This window comes from Alosa pseudoharengus, unplaced genomic scaffold (genome assembly GCF_046254945.1).
Source record: "Alosa pseudoharengus isolate Yale_2024_CS ecotype anadromous, Long Island Sound unplaced genomic scaffold, YU_APseudo_1.1 YU_APseudo_1.1_scf_18, whole genome shotgun sequence".
Classification (NCBI taxonomy): domain Eukaryota; kingdom Metazoa; phylum Chordata; class Actinopteri; order Clupeiformes; family Clupeidae; genus Alosa; species Alosa pseudoharengus.
Window position 1 is genome coordinate 14221461 of NW_027468650.1, and position 17945 is coordinate 14239405.

The window sequence follows — 17945 nt, forward strand, 5'->3', positions numbered from 1 at the left end:
TATGAATGAGATCCAGAGTTCCTTTGAGAGGATGAGAAAAGCTTTAAGAAGGACAAACATCAGTGCAGCTCAGTGCCTGGTTTCTTCCACACATACCATTGGGAATTGTGGCCAAACAGTTCAGTCTTCGTTTCATCAGACTAGATGATTTTACTTCTCATGGTCTGAGAGTCGTTGAGGTGCTTTTTTGGAAACTCCCGGCAGAAAATGACTTCTATCTGTCCACTCTACCATAAAGGCCTTTAAGACATCTCATCATGACAAGTGAATTTGGCTGCCAGTGTGTTGAATTTGTCTTGATAAGATGCCTTAAAATATGTCAAACTCTTATTAAATTAAGCTAGAATGATCTCACAAGAGAGCACCTGGTACAATTCTTTATACTAAAAACAATACTAACTATTTTTTTTTTATCTTAATATAAGATTAATAACACTTGGTTCAAATGGTAATAGCACTTGGTGCAAATCAAATACAGTAGGCATGGCAATGAAGTGGGTGTCTCTTGCACTCTAGGTGCTCACGGAGCAGGACCTCAGAATCAAACAAACTGAACCCAGCAAAAGGACCAGAGCACATAATTAGTTATACCGAGCTTTACTGGTGCTGGTGACTAACGTTTCAACGTGATAGCGACAGTAGGCATGACTGCCAGTTTAAAGAACTTTATAATGGGCTGATTCTGTTCATAGCATAATCAAAGAAAAAGAAAGCCCTTAGTTTAGTTGTTCCCCTTCATTGATGTAGGCCTGTTGTGAATGTATAGGTGGGGTCCTTGATGAATGTTACATGCAAGTATCTTATGAACATACAGACAACCGAAACACTTTTTAAGTGATTGTATTGGAATGCATTCCATACTAAAAACTAATGCACAGCAAACAATAACTTTTCAGACAAGTCCATCATGAGAGCATCACTCTTCATCGTGTCCTTTCTGTGATACAGCAAAAAACTATTGTCAGCAATACAGTATGTGGATAAATATTATTGTCAATGGTTTAACAATGGTTATGGTGGTTTAACAAAATTAACTACTATTAATCTACCAACCACTTTCAAGTTTTACCATAATTTCACTGTTGGCTAGGGCCAATTTTGAGCCCTAATGATAGTGAATGATTTTAAGCACTATGAGAGAGCCTAGTACTGCCAAAGGCTGCAAGTAGTACAATGTATTATAGTAGTACTGTATATACCGGTCATGACAATGATATTAAAGGTGCTCTAAGCGATGCTGGGTAACGTCACTTCTGTTGACTTTCAAACAAAACAGATCCCGTGAGGGAAATTTGGTCTCTGCATTTATCCCAATCTGTGAATTAGTGAAACACTCAGCACACAGTGAACACACAGTGAGGTGAAGCACACACTAATCCAGAGGCAGTGAGCTGCCTGCTACAACAGCGGCGCTCGGGGAGCAGTGAGGGGTTAGGTGCCTTGCTCAAGGGCACTTCAGCCGCTTCCTACTGGTCGGCAACCCTCCGGTTACAAGCCACGGCTGCTCGCTACTTCCTCCCCCTCCCTCCCGTACTGCTCCCGTGCAATTGAAACTCTCCTAAACGCTCATCTCGTCTGATTTGCTGGAACAGTTTGTTATGTTTTTATGGGCTAGGTTTGCCCAGGTTGTTTTTGTTGCCGTTTTTGGAGCCTGGGCTGTCCACAGAGATCGCGTTTTTTTACAGTGTATTCAGGACACAGACAGCTAGCGGTTGGTTAGGTGATGTTTGCCGTAAGTGACATAAAATGTTTTAGCCTGAAAAACGCGTGGCATCGCTTAGAGCACCTTTAATGTTTTCATGATCAATATATTGGAAACTTGCTCTCACCTTGCCACCTGCATCACGGCTCTTGGTTCTCATCTTGTTGACCTGAGACTCAGCTATATCAGCTCTCTCCTCAGCCTCATCCAGCTCATGCTGCAGCTTGCGGAACTTGCCCAGGTTGCTATTGGCCTGCTCTTCCTAAAATGTGCACAGAAATGAAGTGTATTTCATTCATTGTTTATTTGCATGTTCAACCTTTCATAGATTAAAAGACTTTGATAATACATAAACAAGAAAGAGAAGGGAAAACTAAGGAGAAGAGGATGTTCACTTACAGCCTCCTCTGATGTTCTCTTGTAGGATTTGACCTTCAGCTGCAGTTTGTCCACCAGATCCTGAAGACGGCTCAAATTCTTTTTGTCCTCCTCAGTCTACAGATGGGAGAGGTGGGTTAAATTTGTGTTAGTATTTAGCATTATGTATTATAAAAAGTCTTTTTGGTATGGTATAATTTAATATACCTGATAGGTGAGCTCCTTGATGCGACGCTCATATTTACGGATTCCTTTGACAGAATCACTGGCCTTCCGTTGCTCCATTTCTACTTCACTTTCCAGCTCTCTCACCTACATGTAGACAAATAAAGCGAATATTGAACAAATGATGATATGTCTACCTGTAATTATATCTAGTTGAGCACTGATTATTAGAAAAAGCTCTTTAGCAAAAACGCAGCATTTACCCTGGACTCCAGCTTCTGGATCTGCTTCTTGCCACCTTTCATGGCGATTTGTTCAGCTTCATCCAGACGGTGCTGCAGGTCCTTGATGGTCTGTTCCATGTTCTTCTTCATGCGCTCCAGGTGAGAACTGGTGTCCTGCTCCTTCTTCAGCTCCTCTGCCATCATGGCAGCATCAGTGATGGCCTTCTTGGCCTTTTCCTCAGCATTCCTGCACTCCTGCACAGCCTCCTCTACTTCATTCTGCAGCTGGGATGTATCACCCTCCAGCTTCTTCTTCTGGTTCAGCAGGCTGGTGTTCTATGTGGCAAGACAGAAATGTTCACAATGGTGTGTGTCACATTGTAAAAATAATCTCTCTCCTATGAATATGGAATCTGAAAACCACCATGTTTAGGATTTCACCTGAGAGTGCAGCAGCTGCACCCTCTCACTGACGTCCAGCAGCTCCTGTTCAGCCAGTTTCCGGCCTCTCTCAGTCTGCTCCACTATGGACCTGAGCTCATCCAATTCAGCCTGCATCAGATTGCTGCGTCTCTCTACAATAGCAGTGTTCTCTTTGAGATCATCATTACTACGTAGAGCGTCATCCAGCTGCAGTTGGGCATCCTGCAATGTATACATGTTAAAAATGTAAACATGTATTTTCTACATTGCTAATATACAGCCTAACCTTGTTTTAGCTAACTAGTGTTTTAGTGGATTCAGTTAGCTATCCAAAAAGATAGTTAACCTAGAGCAGAAATAAAAACCAAAGTTGTGTTTTTCAGACAAGATGGATGTATGAGATGTACAGTAATAAGTGGATTATTTTAAAACATCTTGGGCTACCTGCACCACTGCCAGTAAGTGAATAAAGAAGATGGAAAAATATATGAGGGAAATCTTGGTAGGAATGGGCAAAAAGTGATAGAGGTGAATATTAGCTGTTACATCAAATTTAGGAATGCACTCCTATAAGACCTATGCAGGTAGAGATTTCCGGACAGTCAATTGGATTATGGAGCTCTGTGCTGCATTGTTTTACCTTCATATGTCCATGGAGACCCTTGAGCTGCTTCTGGGCCTCAGATGCCTGCCTGTTGGCCTGGCTGAGCTGGATCTCCATCTCATTGAGGTCTCCCTCCATCTTCTTCTTCACCCTGAGAGCCTCATTCCTGCTGCGAGTCTCAGACTCCAAGGAGCTCTGAAGGGTATCCACCACTCTCTGCTGGTTCCTCTTGGCCTGATCCATCTCCTCATCCTTCTCAGCAAGTTTACGCTCAATGTCAGCTTTGACCTGATTGAACTCCAGTTGAGCTCTGACGATCTTACCCTCCTCATGTTCAAGGGTACCCTGTGGAGATATAGTAACATGATAATCGACTTGGTTGTATACCTCTGTAAACGCAAGAATCCTATGCTATCTTGGAATGAGGGAAAGTAGATTTGTGATTATTTTGATCTTTATGAATGTACCTCAGCTTCCTCTAGGGCAGTCTGGATCTCTGCTTTCTCTTGTTCAAGTGTCTTCCTGACCTTCTCAAGCTCATGAATGCTCTTTCCAGTCTCACCAAGTTGCTCAGTGAGATCAGAAATTTCCTCTGGAAAGCAGACCAATATTAGTTAGTTGTGTGATGCCACTTTAACTATCATATACGTATTGTCTTAAGGGAGGATCAAACGGACCTTGGAGATTTTTGTTCTCCCTCTTCATGGTCTCAAGGTGATCCAAAGATTCCTCATAAGAGTTCTTGAGTTTGAAGAGCTCAGTGCCAAGAGATCTGGACTCTTTCTGGGAACTCTCCAGCTCAGTCTGGGACTCCTCATACTTCTGCTTCCACTCAGACAAGACCTGTTAAAGCGAAAAATCTTTGAGTGAATCTGAAAATAGTAAAAGGCATAATGGCAATGGTGTTTTGACCATTTGTTTTCTTACCTTATCAAAGTTTCTTTGTCTCTTGTCTAGAGCAGCAGCAGCAGCATTGGATCTCTCCACATCTACCATGAGATCTTCAATCTCATTCTGCAGTCTATGCTTAGTTTTCTCCAGGGAGGAGCATTTGGCATTGACAGCCTCCACAGCTTCCTCTGCATCTTGCAGACGCTGAGCAAGTTTTTTCCTGACGAAAAATAAATTGAAAGTGAATGACAAATGTACATGCCATGTCTAAGATTGATTTTAAACAGTTCATACAGAGTCAGTTCAGGGGGCTTTACTTGGCATCTTCCAGCTCCTCAGTCCTCTGGATGGCATCAGTCTCGTACTTGGTTCTCCACTGAGCCACCTCAGAGTTGGCCTTGGAGAGACTGCGCTGCAGCTCAGCCTTGGCCTCCTGCTCCTCCTCATACTGCTCCCTCAGGAGGTCAGCATCATGGCGAGAGGACTGCACTGCATGGGCTAATGCATTCTTGGCCTGTGGAAAGGATCAGACACAAGTCTATCAGATATGTCATGGTTGTAGAGTAGCAACGGAAAGACTGCAAGTCAGTTATGAATACCTTCACTTCCTCCTCAAGTTGTCTCTTGAGATCCTCAGCCTGCTGTGTGTAGGACTGTTTGCCTCTTGTCAGTTGAGAAACAAGTGAGTCTTTCTCTTCCAGCTGTCTTGTAAGCTCACCTTGATGAAAATAATATGCATTTTTCAATGAAAATGCTTCTTTTCTTATTTTTTTCTTACTATGTGTATCAAATGAATATATTTTTTTACCATTTTGACTTACCATTTTCAGTTTGAAGCTTCGCTTTCTGCATGGTGAAGTCATTGATGGAGCGCTGGCCCTCCTCAGCCTTCGTTCTGTATTCAGTCATCTGGTCCTCCAGTGTTCTACACATCTTCTCCAAGTTTGTCTAACAAAATAATACAGAACATTCTTCTCATGTACAATTTCTTGAAAACTGTTGTCAGAAAAATTCAGACCCAATCTATAGCTTCTTTGTTTAGCCATTTTGTACAAACCTTGTTCTTGGAGACCTGCTCCATGTTGGAGACCACATCGTCCAGCTCCAGACGAAGCTCACTCTTCTCCTTCTCAAGCTTTTGTTTCACTCTCTGAAGGTTGTCAATCTGCTCCCCAAGGTCAGCCACACTGTCTGCTTGTTTCTTCCTGAGTGCTGAGGCAGTGGCCTCATGTTGCAGAGTGGACTCTTCGAGGTCTCTGCGCAGCTTCTGGAACTCAGCCTCCCTCTTCTTGTTCATCTCAATCTGGGCAGCAGTGGCACCTCCAGCCTCCTCCAGCCTCTCACTGATCTCCTCCAGCTCTCTGGCCAGGTCTGCCCTCTGCTTCTCTACTTTGGCTCGGGCAGCTCTCTCAGCCTCCAGCTCTTCCTCCAGCTCCTCAATGCGAGCCTAAGGAAAGTAAAATAGTTACATTTTTAAAAACATTTTCTTTTAAGAAACATCCATGTATTTTGTTACAAGATTGTTTTTAATGTTTTCTTTCCTATCAATTTTACTTTTATTTTTGTTTTACCTGCAGTTCCTTCAGTTTCTTCTGGAGCTGGGCACTCATAGCTTGTTCATCTTCAATCTTGCTATTAAGTTGACTGATCTCAAAGTCTTTCCTGTGTTAAAACAGGCCAATAATAAATGGAATGAATATATATATTTTATCTGTATAATTATTGTTTATTATGGATGATTTGTACATACTTCTTCATCCGCTCTTCAAGCTGCTGTTTGTCATTCTCCAAGTCCATAAGACTTTCCTGGGTCAACTTTAAGTCACCCTCAAGCTTTCTTTTAGCTCTCTCAAGATCCATCCTCAGTTTCTTTTCCTGTTCCAGGGACCCTTCAAGCTATTTGGGATAAAAAAAGGAATTGTGTAAGTGTCTTCATTCATTTTTTGCAGTGAGACATAGGTTCCTGTTTTTATTGCCTACATCATCAACTTGCTGTTCCAACTTGGTTTTGGCCTTAGTCAGAGTGTTGACTTTGTCCTCCTCACTCTGAAGGTCATCCAGCGTTTGCTGGTGAGCCTCCTGCAGTGCTTTCTTCTCCTTGGTCAACTTGGCAATGATGTCATCAAGAGCTGCCATCTCCTCAGTCAGGTTTTTAACCTAAAAGTAAATTAGACCATTGTCAAATGATTACTTCATTACTTGCTTACTTAAACATTTTCCTTGGTGATTAGAACAATTTTCAGTTCTCCTGACCTTATTCTCAGTGGCATGTTTCTCTTTCTCTACTTTAGCTAGAGTGAGCTCCAGATCATCAATGTCCTTCTTGAGTTCAGAACACTCATCCTCCAACTTCCTCTTCTTTGCAGTCAGCTCTGAATTCATCTCCTCTTCATCTTCCAGTCTCTCAGTCAGCTCCTTGGATTTGGCCTCAAGCTGAATCTTGCTCTTGATCAGACCTTCACATCGCTCCTCAGCATCACAAAGACTGTCTTGTTCCTAGGATGAAGAATAGATTGTGGATTGATAGATTGATGCTACCAATTAAAAGTAGATATGACTATATCTGACATTTTGCATGCAGGGCATACCTTTCAGTGCGGGATTGCCGGTATTGCACATCATTTATTTAAATCCTGCAATTCTAGCAATCATAATGCGAGAAATTCCTTCACACATTTTACAGCACTGTCTGATAACATTAATCTAATAATGGAGCGGCGGGAATGTGGCACTATTGACTGGACGGACCAACTTCTGACTTCAATTGAACGTAGCACAATGCAGAGACACAAATGAGTGCAGGACCACTTTGCGGGTGCCTCTCTCTCAGCAGGATTTCTCACCGCTGAAGTCAAATTATGCTAGGTGCTTCTATATCAACTGCTAACCAACAGGAAAGGAAAACAAAAGTTTAGCGATCAGGAACACAGAAGCATGACAGCCTAGAGTGGCCATGAGACGCGAGGGAACATGGATGTGTTCTCCAAACCAAAATCATGGAAGTGAGGACTATGTTAACTGTTGTTCTCATTGACGCTTGTAATAAAGAAAATGCTGAACATCGAGGACTTTGTTCTTAATCGATTTTGGTTTGTAAAATGTAAGCCTATGCCCCCTCAACTGTATTAATCCCCACTAAACTGTATTAAAGGGATAGTGTCATGTACGTGTCCTGTATGTGTCGATACGTGTGCGAGCCCTCGCTCGGTCTTAAGCTCTTTTCCTTTTCTTTAGATTTTCCGTCAAGGGTTTTCGCTGCTTCTTCGCGGGCTCTGCCATTATACACACGCTTGCAACAATCGCTAGCCGGGTTTCGTTAGTCTGCCTCTGTGCTGGGGATGCAGGATGTAAACTGATCCTGCTTCTCGCGATGTTTGAGACTTTGTGAGACTGAAGGTTACGAGTAGGATACACCAAACTTGCAAGCGGGATATTCTTCCTACAGGCAGTAGGGGCGGGCGAGAGAGTCTTCATTCGGCCTGTAATGAGTAATTTAACCATATACCGACTCACAAAGATGATTAATTAACACGAAAACATTGCCTGGTGTCCCTTTAAATGGGAGAGTAGGCTATACTCACAGTCTGTGTTTATATAAATTATATACTGGTTCTCCATTTTACACATTTGAAATGTTACTGTATAAACAAGAGTTTGTGTGTCATACTTACAGTCTGGACTCGAAGTTGCAGGTCATTCTTCTCTTGGAGAATAGAAACCATTTTCTCCTCCAGCTCTTTTCTACGAGCCTCAGATTTTGCATAGGCCTCCTTCAACTTCAGGAATTCTTCCTTCATGTTTGCCATCTCTTTTTCAGACTCAGCAGATTTCAAAAGGGGCTTGATCTTGAAGTACATCTTCATCCAGGGCCAATTCTTGACACCCATGAATGCACGGACGTTCCACTGGATCACCAGCAGTGAGTCCCTATAATGCATTTAGTGCTTAAATTTGTCTTTATTGGTCAACAATAAATATAAACATATGGTTGTTAATGGATGGTGTAATAGATGGTGTAATGGATTAATAGATGAAAACTAGCTATAGTGCTAACTCTAGCATATCTACATTGTGTACTTTGTACAGATGTCCATCAATATGCATTGTCCCTATCTAAACTAGATGTACCGCATAGCGGTACAAAATATGACCGCCGCTCAGTCCTGTAATGTACATCCATTCCGCGAAAATAAATCACACTTCAATTTGTCTCCATATTTTACTCCATCCCCCACTCTTGAAACTTTTGTGTATGCTTGTTTGGCATGCCTGAGTGTGTGTGTGCGGCTGCACAGAAAGTAGCCTACTGGTGCTGAAAAGGTGAATAGATTGTAGAATAGCCAAAGAAGATGTAGCATTGTTATAAAACCTTTAAAATCTCTAAACAATCCCAAGTAGGGCAGTTCATCACAGTTCATCCATTGCAACTGGATTGATGAAAGGTCACTTACACCTGTAGGCTACATTGTATTTGGGAAAAGCAAAAGGTATCAGCATAATGTTATTTATTTATTTATTTATTTATTTATTTATTTATTTATTTATAAACAAAAACATCTCTGTCAGTTCCATGCCGTTTTCAACAGCTATCAAAAACAAAGGTCATTTTTGGATGGATGGATTTTTTGTGAATGTTTCTTCTTCTACATAAGATTTTAGTCATCTTTAGTTCATGTAATACTTTATTGTCAATGCACAAATTAAGTAACAGTAGTCTGAAACGAAATGCTGTTTTACATCTAACCAGTGGTGCAAATAACTGTCCAAATGGGCCTTGATGAAATGCGTCACTAGACTGTTCATACACATTTTAACGGGCCAAAGTTGAAGAGCTGTTGTCCGTTATTGTTCGTGCAAATATAGGCTGATTCATGTTCCCTTGCATTGTGTAACTGAGGTCCATGGCTAGTCTGGCTTTCACCAGACTAAGCTCAATCTTTTAAGAAATCAAAAAATAAATAGCGGGCAGATCAGGCTGGGTTCACCCAGCCTAGTCCATAGGCACCCGATATTGTTTAATTTTCCGATTGAGATATCCACGCTCTGGCTATTCTAAATGCAAAAATGCATCAGGGAGTTATGACAAAACTGTAACTAACAAACTAGATCCTAATAGAAAGCTGTTAGCTTCCCTAAGCTACAGGTAGGCTTATAAGGTAGGCCTATACAACATAAATTGTCAGTAGGCTATGCTGGCGACACAAATAAAATCTCCTTTGGAAACCAATGGCTTACGCCTTACAGTATCAAGCGGACTGAAACTGCCATATCGTGGCGAAAAGTTGTAATAAAATTCACGCAGCTCCATGAGTCAAGGAAAGCGCGAATGAAGTAGCCACTTCTAAATGAGACCCACTACACAGTAGCTTAAGGTGTGTTGCTAAAGCAGCCATAATGAAATGAAGGTGTCATTGGATACTTCACACACACGTGCTTTTTAATTTCACAGACTACAACTACCAAGCTGGAATCAAAGCACATCGATTCCCCTCTCACACCCTGCACGCACTTAAAACAAAATAAACAGGCGTCTCAGTCTCACGCATGTACCGGTGTAACGTTGGTAAATCTTCCATTGCACAGAATGATTTTTGTAGCACGTGCAACAAATGACAGTCGAAAGATACAATTACAGTGCTGCTATCAATTTGCTTGGTATAACCACATTTATAGTTTTCTACAAATGCAATCAATCAAATTGGCCTCCACCACTCAACCAACGCTAACGGTAACATTACCTAGGTCCTTATTGATATTATAAGATTAACGTACCTGCAGTAAAAACCAAGCATGTCCGATAAACATCCTCAGATTTATTTCGGCTTCAAGAAGAAATGGAAATTACATTTCATGTGAACATCACCCTATCCTTATTAGACGTTCTCTGCAGTAAACTACACTCCTTGTATGAATCGTCGATTGTTTTTTCCAACCCACTTTTAACTTCCAACAAAATTATGTCTCACTGCAACGACGCGCCATCTAGTGGACAAACGACTGCTTATCGCCAATACTGGAAATGCAGCCATGATGATGATGATGAATATTTATTTTGGCTTTCTTTTAATCCTACTGAATTTGTAATTATGTATCGGCCGTTCTAATACCGATAGTATGTGGGCGCCTGTGTGTGTGTGCATGTGTATATGTGTGCACTGCCATCTACAGGCCAATGAGTGTACAGTCACTAAATGTACACATAACCTAATTTTTTTTAGACCCCCCCATGGATGAAATTCTACGAAACTTGGCTCCCAAAGAATACCAGGTCAATCATACACATAAAATTTGGTGCAGTTCTGAACATCTTAACTGAAGATAGGGGCGATTAAAGCAGAATAATATTGCATTTTCATTTTTTACCGGGGGGGTGCAAATCACAAATGAGTGATTATGGGCCAGATTGATGTGGGCCCTTGAGACCAACATACCATAAAAGATTCTTCATTCTCAGTGCCACGGTTCAGGTAGTTATTTAGGAAAAACTGCTTTTTTTGCGGTTCGGGGGGCCCAGCACGGGGGGGGGGGAGTGGCCCCCCGGGGACGAAACGAAATTTTTCCGTAAAAGTCTAGTGGGGCTACATACCCACCAAATTTCATGTGCCCCGGTGGTTTGGTGTCCCGGGTATCGTTGACCAAAAATTCAGGAAGTAGATGACGAAAAAAAAAAACAAAAAAAAACAAAAACTTTGACAAATCCCTATATGATATAGCTTCGCTAGCGGCGGTCATAATAAACAATTACATAAAACAATGCAATGCAACTGTATCTGTATTGGAGAACTCTAATGTGGACCTTTTGCTATTGTTTTTAGAGGTTATTCTCACCTGCGTTCTACAATTTTCTGGAACTCAATCCTGGCAAGAAGTCCACGACTTCTTGACTGGATACCAGTGATGATGAGAGCGAGACGGTCGTCTCTCATCTCCTCAAGGGTTCCCAGGAGACCAGCTTTGAAGAACACCTGTTAAGAGTGAAAACAGGTAACGTATATACAAGTATAGTTGAAATCCTCATCTACCAAAACATATGACACAAAAAAAAAACTCAGATTGTCAGTGTCAGATTGTCACACAGTGTTTGCTTTATCATGGATGGTTTATGGGAATATTGTACTATAAACCACCTTAGTGTGTCCGAATCTGTACTGCTCGTGGTCAATATCCAGGGATCCAAGCAGTTTTTCTGCTCCTTTTTTGTTGTCAATGAACTGTCCATCAGGGATAGTTGCAGGATTCAGGATACGGTATCTGAAGCGGTTAAAATAGTCCTGATATAGACATATTCTCTCAATATTGTTGTAAGAAGTGTATAATAATTAGGACAAAAAATAACAGATTTTACCTCTGTTTGAAGTCTGCGTACTGGATCCTGTTGGGGAAGCCCTTTCTGCAGATCCTGATGCCTTCCAGCACACCGTTACAGCGCAGCTGGTGCATGACCAGAGGATTCTCCATGTCCCCAGGAGTCTTGGTCTCGTTGGGGATGATGCAGCGCACAAAGTGAGGGTGAGTTGACCTCAAGTTGGTCATCAGCTTGTTCAGATTCTCCTGTTGTTCAGACATTTAAATGAAAAAAATCAGTAGGACTGCACAGAATCCCAGTTGATCTATATATACTTAAAAGAAATATATGTGGTACTAATAAATGCCTTCACTTTAGTATGTTGATTTAACCTTTCACTTACCCTGTGAAGGGCAGATACAGTCTGGAAAGACGAACCCTTCTTCTTCTTACCACCACCACCACTATCTGCGGCTATTAAAATATCACATGTCCATCAGCTCTTCTCATAAACATGATGTTAATTCATTAATGTCACAGGATTAGTTAGTAAGAAATTGATAGAATACCTCCTTCGGCACCAGCATAGTTGGCGAAGAGAGCACACAACATCTTAAGATTTGACTTCTGAAAGAGTCCGACCACAGTCTCATTGAGAGGGTCTTTGTTCTTCACCAGCCAATTGCCAATGTTATAATCAACAGTGCCAGCATAGTGAACCAGGGAGAAATGGGCCTCTGGTCTCCCCTTGACAATCCTTGGCTTCTGGAAGCAGGCATTTTTGCCCAAGTGGTTGTCATAAAGCTTAGATTTGAATGTTGCATCACTGGCCTTGGGGAACATGCACTCCTCTTCAAGAATGGACATGATACCCATGGGCTAGGGAGGAAAAAACATGGAAGCATGATGATTCAAAACATTTTACAACCACACAAATAATAAAGGAGTGGTTCTCCATGTAGTGATAGATGCCTTCAAAGAAAAATGTGAGTAAATAAAGTGTCACTCACTTTCTCAATGAGCTCAATGCAAGCGGCCAAGTCCATGCCGAAGTCAATGAACACCCACACAATGCCCTCTTTCTTGTACTCCTCTTGCTCCAGCACAAACATGTGGTGGTTGAAGAACTGCTGCAGCTTCTCATTAGTGAAGTTGATGCACAGTTGCTCAAAGGTGTTGAACTGAAAGACAATAGGGATTTTGTTAATATTATATATTTTGCTTAAAATGATAGTGTTTATCTTAGCTTTAAGACTTACATCAAAGATCTCAAATCCAGCAATATCCAGCACACCAATGTAGTGCTGGCGAGGCTGTTTGGTGTCCAAGGTCAGGTTGATTTTAACAACCATCCAGTTGAACATCTTCTCATACACTGACTTGGACAGGGCTCCAATAGAGTAGTACACCTAAAGATGAAGGGGGAAATGAATAACATGGAAAATGCCAATGGATGAGGTGTAGCAGCTGTAATAATGATAGTATGGAATTAATCACTTACCGGTAACTTGTTATACAGGCATGGGTTTATAACAGCCCAGTTATTTAATAGCTATACTTTGTACATAACACATTAGTGACTCAGTGTAGTTTACTATTATAAATATTTATAATACTTATAATACTATAATATCACAAGAGCTCCGATTCTGAATTCTGATATTACCTGATTCTCATTCTGTCCTTTGGTGACCCACTCGTTTCCTACTTTGACCCTTGGGTGACACAGACCCTTGATGAGGTCAGCAGAGTTCAGACCCATGAGGTAAGCGACTTTGTCGGCATCTGGAGTGAAAACCTCACAGTTACACCTCTCTACCCATATTGAACTATAACATGTGGGCATTACATCCAACATGAAAAATGAATACACACCCTCAGTGCCATCAGCTTCTGCCTGCTCCTCTCTCTGCTTCTGCTTGAACTTCATGTTGCCATAGTGCATAATGGCACCAACCATTTTGTAAATACCGTTCTTCTCCTCTTGAGTAAAGCCCAGCACATCAAAGGCATCCTGTAACAAATCAAATATGTCATTCAGCCCTTAAAGTACCTCTGTATAAGTATATGAGAAAGTGAAAGCAGGCCTACAGTACTCACATCAGTAGCCACCAGCTCATCAGCATCAACAATAGAGGCTACTTGTGTCTGTCCTTGGGAGATGAAAGCGTAGTCATAGGGGTTGGAGGTGATCAGCAACATCTCTGAAGAAAGGAAGACCATAGGTCACGTAATGATACTGTAACTGAGCTAATGAAACAAATAGACACTTATTTCACATTCATGTCCACAAATGACTCGAGATACAGTATACATGCATTTCTCACCCAACAGCTCCGGTTTCTGTTGGGACAGGATCTGGTAGAAGATGTGGTAGTCTCTCTCAGCCTTGAGCTGAAAAGTGACACGGGACTTCTCCAGCAGATCTGGGGGATTGCAGAGTAATTATAACTTTAAAGCCATACTTTCGGTCTCCACAGGTGAAGAAGATCAAAAAGGGCTTATTTACTTACAGGTCTCAATATCTGCTGATGACAGCTTGCCGCTCACACCAAAGTGGATACGGATGAATTTACCCTAGCATGAGTGACACATAAAAATGAAACATGGCAGTGATAGAAGCGTGGAATTTGAGTTGATAACGAGTTGAAAAACCAATAGAGGGCTTACGAATCGGGAGGAGTTGTCATTTCTTATGGTCTTGGCGTTACCAAAAGCCTCCAGAGCAGGGTTACACTGGATGATTTGATCTTCCAGGGTGCCCTGGGAAAATATAACAATTTATCAACTCACCTTTCAAATGGTAGGTCTTAGAGACTGGCCTTGCCCCACCCACCTAGTATCTCCGCTCATTTTCATTTTACTGAGATACTAGTTTGGCTCATTTCAATGTGTTAATATTTCTTTCAAAACATACTGTGAAATGCGCACATCCAAAAATGTTTCAGCAGGTGCCAAATCCAAAAGGGCATAAAAGTGAAAAAGACTTGCACACTGCCTTTGAACGACTCAACTTTTAATAGAAAAAAGACACAACGTTTTGATCTTACGATCTTCTTCAGGCATCATTTATATTTCCTTCAGCCACTATGATGGCGGGTCAAAGAACAAGAGGGGATGACATTAATTTTGAAATCAAAAGTGGCCGTGGTAAAAGGTTATAGCCATACCTGCAAACATGAAAAAGTTACAGTTTGAAGAATATGTAAATGTAGCAAAGTTAAATACATTATTTCCTCACTACCAATGTGGTTTATTAGCAGTTTGTAGAGGTTAGATAAAGTAGGAAATAACGTGACAATTACTGATTAATGTGATTTCAAAGTTAACTTAAAATCTATGTCCATTACAATGCTGAAGTAGGAAACATTTCACAATTGTGAGTGTCCAGACCCTCTTAACAGAGAATCTTGTGAAATGAGGTTACTTGGAGATGCCTTGGAAAGTGGAAATTATGTCCAGCACACATTGGGGTGATTTACCTTTTTCTCCTGAGAGGGGTCCTTCTTTCCAGAGGCTGCAATGCTAGCAAAGTACTGGATGACTCTTTTGGTGTTCACAGTCTTTCCGGCACCAGATTCTCCACTGTTGGTGGAAACAAAAGTATGTAAAGCTTCACTACCTCATCTACAAGTTAACAAGAAATGTAGAATCAAAGACTGAATTATACTCACGTGATAAGGACAGACTGGTTCTCTCTGTCTGTGTAATGTACAAATATGAAATGTTAATATAAAACCAAGAACATACAGTATGTTATATTCATTCATAATGTTATATTCATACTGTTAATTTTAATGCAATATGATGAATTGTTGATGACCCCTTGTCATACATTTTCAATATACTGCATACCCATTTAGTGTTAAGGCAGTTACTTTAACAGAAGATCTTTACCTGACAGCATGTACTGGTAAGCATTATCAGAGATGGAAAAGATGTGGGGTGGGGCTTCTGTTCTTTTCTTGCCTCTGTAAGCAGCGACAACGGACTTGTCGTACACTGGCAAAAACTTGTAGGGATTGACGGTGACACAGAACAACCCAGAGTAGGTCTGTACAAATAAACATACAATTGATTACAACCAATGTCAACAAATGAGGCAACAGAGTATGTCTATAGAAAGAAATATATTAAGTTTGGACATTATTTTTGCTACTATGGGACAGAACTTCATGTTTGTACTCACGTAGATCATCCAGGCTGCGTAACGCTCTTTGAGGTTAAACAGCACAGCAGGCTCATGCAGGAAGGTGAACATCGCCATGTCCTCAATTTTATCATACTTTGGCGGGTTCTGTTGGTGGCAATCGTCTTCTTTCACAGTGACAGTCTGTGTGATAGAAACAAAATCATTCTCTCTTTCATATTTGTGTAACATATTCGTTATAAATCTAAGCAGCTCAACACAAAATTGACAAAATTGTATTTATATAGTAAGCTGACAGTAAGTAAGAATGAGTAAGTGAGAAAGAATAGCTAAATGGAAAAACATATAAGAATGCAAGTGATTCAGTAAGGTCAGTAAATAAAAACTCTGAAATAGGTTTAAAATGTATTTGCCATGCATTACCTTATCATACTCAGTAAGAACAGTGACTTTGTCACCGTCTCTGCTTTGAACCGTTCCCTTCACGTATTCAACCTCAGGGTCCACCACAAAGCAGGCCTTCTTAATGTCAAAGGGGCGAGTCTGGGCCTCCAGACGCTCCATGTCCGACTTCCTCAGAAAAGGAGCCGCCGCCCCAAACTCTGCCATCAACGCATCACCCATGATGAAGACTGCAATGTAAATTACATGAACTAATTAATTCCTGCACAGATAAAACATGAGACTTGGATGAATGAAAAACATGTTATAGCAACATGTAGAGCACTGACAAGACAAAAAGTTCAATTGTATACTAAGACTAGCATGTGACAGACAGACCATAAGTCCTAGGGCCTTATCGTACACCCAGCACAAAAATCGTACACAAAAATTGTTCTTATTCTACACTCAATTCATTGATGAATTGTTCGCCATGCGCTCCACTTAAATTAAACATTGCGCACAGGTGTATGTCAATTAATGATCCGAAAATGACCCACAATTGGTGAAGTTTGCCTGGTTTGAAATAAGATATTATAGTAAAAGTATGGTCATAATTGTTAAAATGGTAAAAACAAAATATACGTTGGGGCCACTATTGGACAAATCTTCAAGAACAATTTGATTTCCTCATTGTTATGCTGATGATGGCCAGATTTACTTGGCCCTATCCCCTAATGACTATGGTCCTCTTGAATCTCTTCCTCAGTGCAGTGTATTAAATTAACAAATGGATGTCTCATCATTTTTAAAATGGTCTCAAAACATAGAATAAACTCAAGTAATTATATTTTGTAAAAAGGAGGAAAGACTTAAGGTTGTCACTCTCTTTGACAGTGATCAAACACATGAAATCAATAACTAAATCAGATTTTTGCCACTTCAAAAACATTGCCAAACTGAGAGTTCTGATGTCAAAACATGATTTAGAAAAACTCATTCATGCATTTATCTCCAGCAGGGTTGATTACTGCAATGGCCTTTCAAAAAAGACCATCAAACTGTTTCAGGTGATGGAAATTCATTAGCTAGGTTTCTGAACTAAAAAATGGCCACATTATTCCAATACCTACAGTCTGTCCCTGCACTGGCTTCAAGTAGGCAACATAATTGCTTGTTTATAAACATCTAAATAGAGCTGGACAAAATAACCTATCAGACATGGTTCAGCAGTACAAACCATTCAGACTTCTTCAGGTTTCTGGAGAAATACTGTTGTATGCTTATGTGAAGCACATTGAATTGTCCCTGTGTATGAAGTGCCCTATATAAATAAGCTTCAGTCTGTAAATCTCACCTTGTTTGGGTCAAGCCTCGGTTGGTCTATTTCGCAGATGTCACTTGCTGTAAGTGAACAGACAAGAAGCAATCAGATCACCCAGTGTTACAGCAGCAGCACTGCAGGTACACTTTGAGTCCTTGAACAGAATGCTAACTGAGCAGATCCTGTAGTCAGACATGCCTCTGTATCCACTATATGTCTGTCTCTGACTGTACTCAGCCACTCAAATATCTGTCCATCATTCTATCTTGCTATTCTCTATCTATCTATCTATCTATCTATCTATCTATCTATCTATCCATCTGTTTGCTTCTCTCAGTAGCAGCAGATTGAATACTTACCTCTAGGTTGGTCTTTGCTGTATCTGCTGTCAAGGCCATGGTTGATTCACCCTTTTTGT

At 40.9% G+C, this 17945-nt stretch overlaps 1 protein-coding gene across 1 annotated transcript; it reads right to left on the reverse strand.

Moving 5' to 3' along the window:
* Positions 1-824: 824 nt before the first annotated feature.
* LOC143130962 (myosin-7-like) lies at positions 825-17945 on the reverse strand. Its single transcript, XM_076290295.1, has 39 exons — positions 17887-17945; positions 17561-17607; positions 16246-16454; positions 15862-16005; positions 15570-15726; positions 15347-15374; positions 15155-15257; positions 14343-14435; positions 14186-14249; positions 14000-14098; positions 13773-13876; positions 13548-13686; positions 13339-13457; positions 12932-13081; positions 12683-12853; positions 12242-12551; positions 12076-12146; positions 11733-11938; positions 11515-11638; positions 11216-11352; positions 8059-8314; positions 6641-6883; positions 6368-6544; positions 6138-6283; positions 5959-6049; positions 5445-5834; positions 5209-5335; positions 4987-5105; positions 4705-4901; positions 4424-4607; positions 4174-4339; positions 3964-4088; positions 3533-3841; positions 2911-3114; positions 2509-2805; positions 2288-2392; positions 2102-2197; positions 1830-1964; positions 825-937 (listed from the first exon to the last, which is right to left on the reverse strand). The coding sequence occupies exons 3-39, from the start codon at positions 16444-16446 to the stop codon at positions 917-919; spliced, it is 5808 nt and encodes a 1935-aa protein (XP_076146410.1). The 5' UTR covers positions 16447-16454; positions 17561-17607; positions 17887-17945; the 3' UTR covers positions 825-916.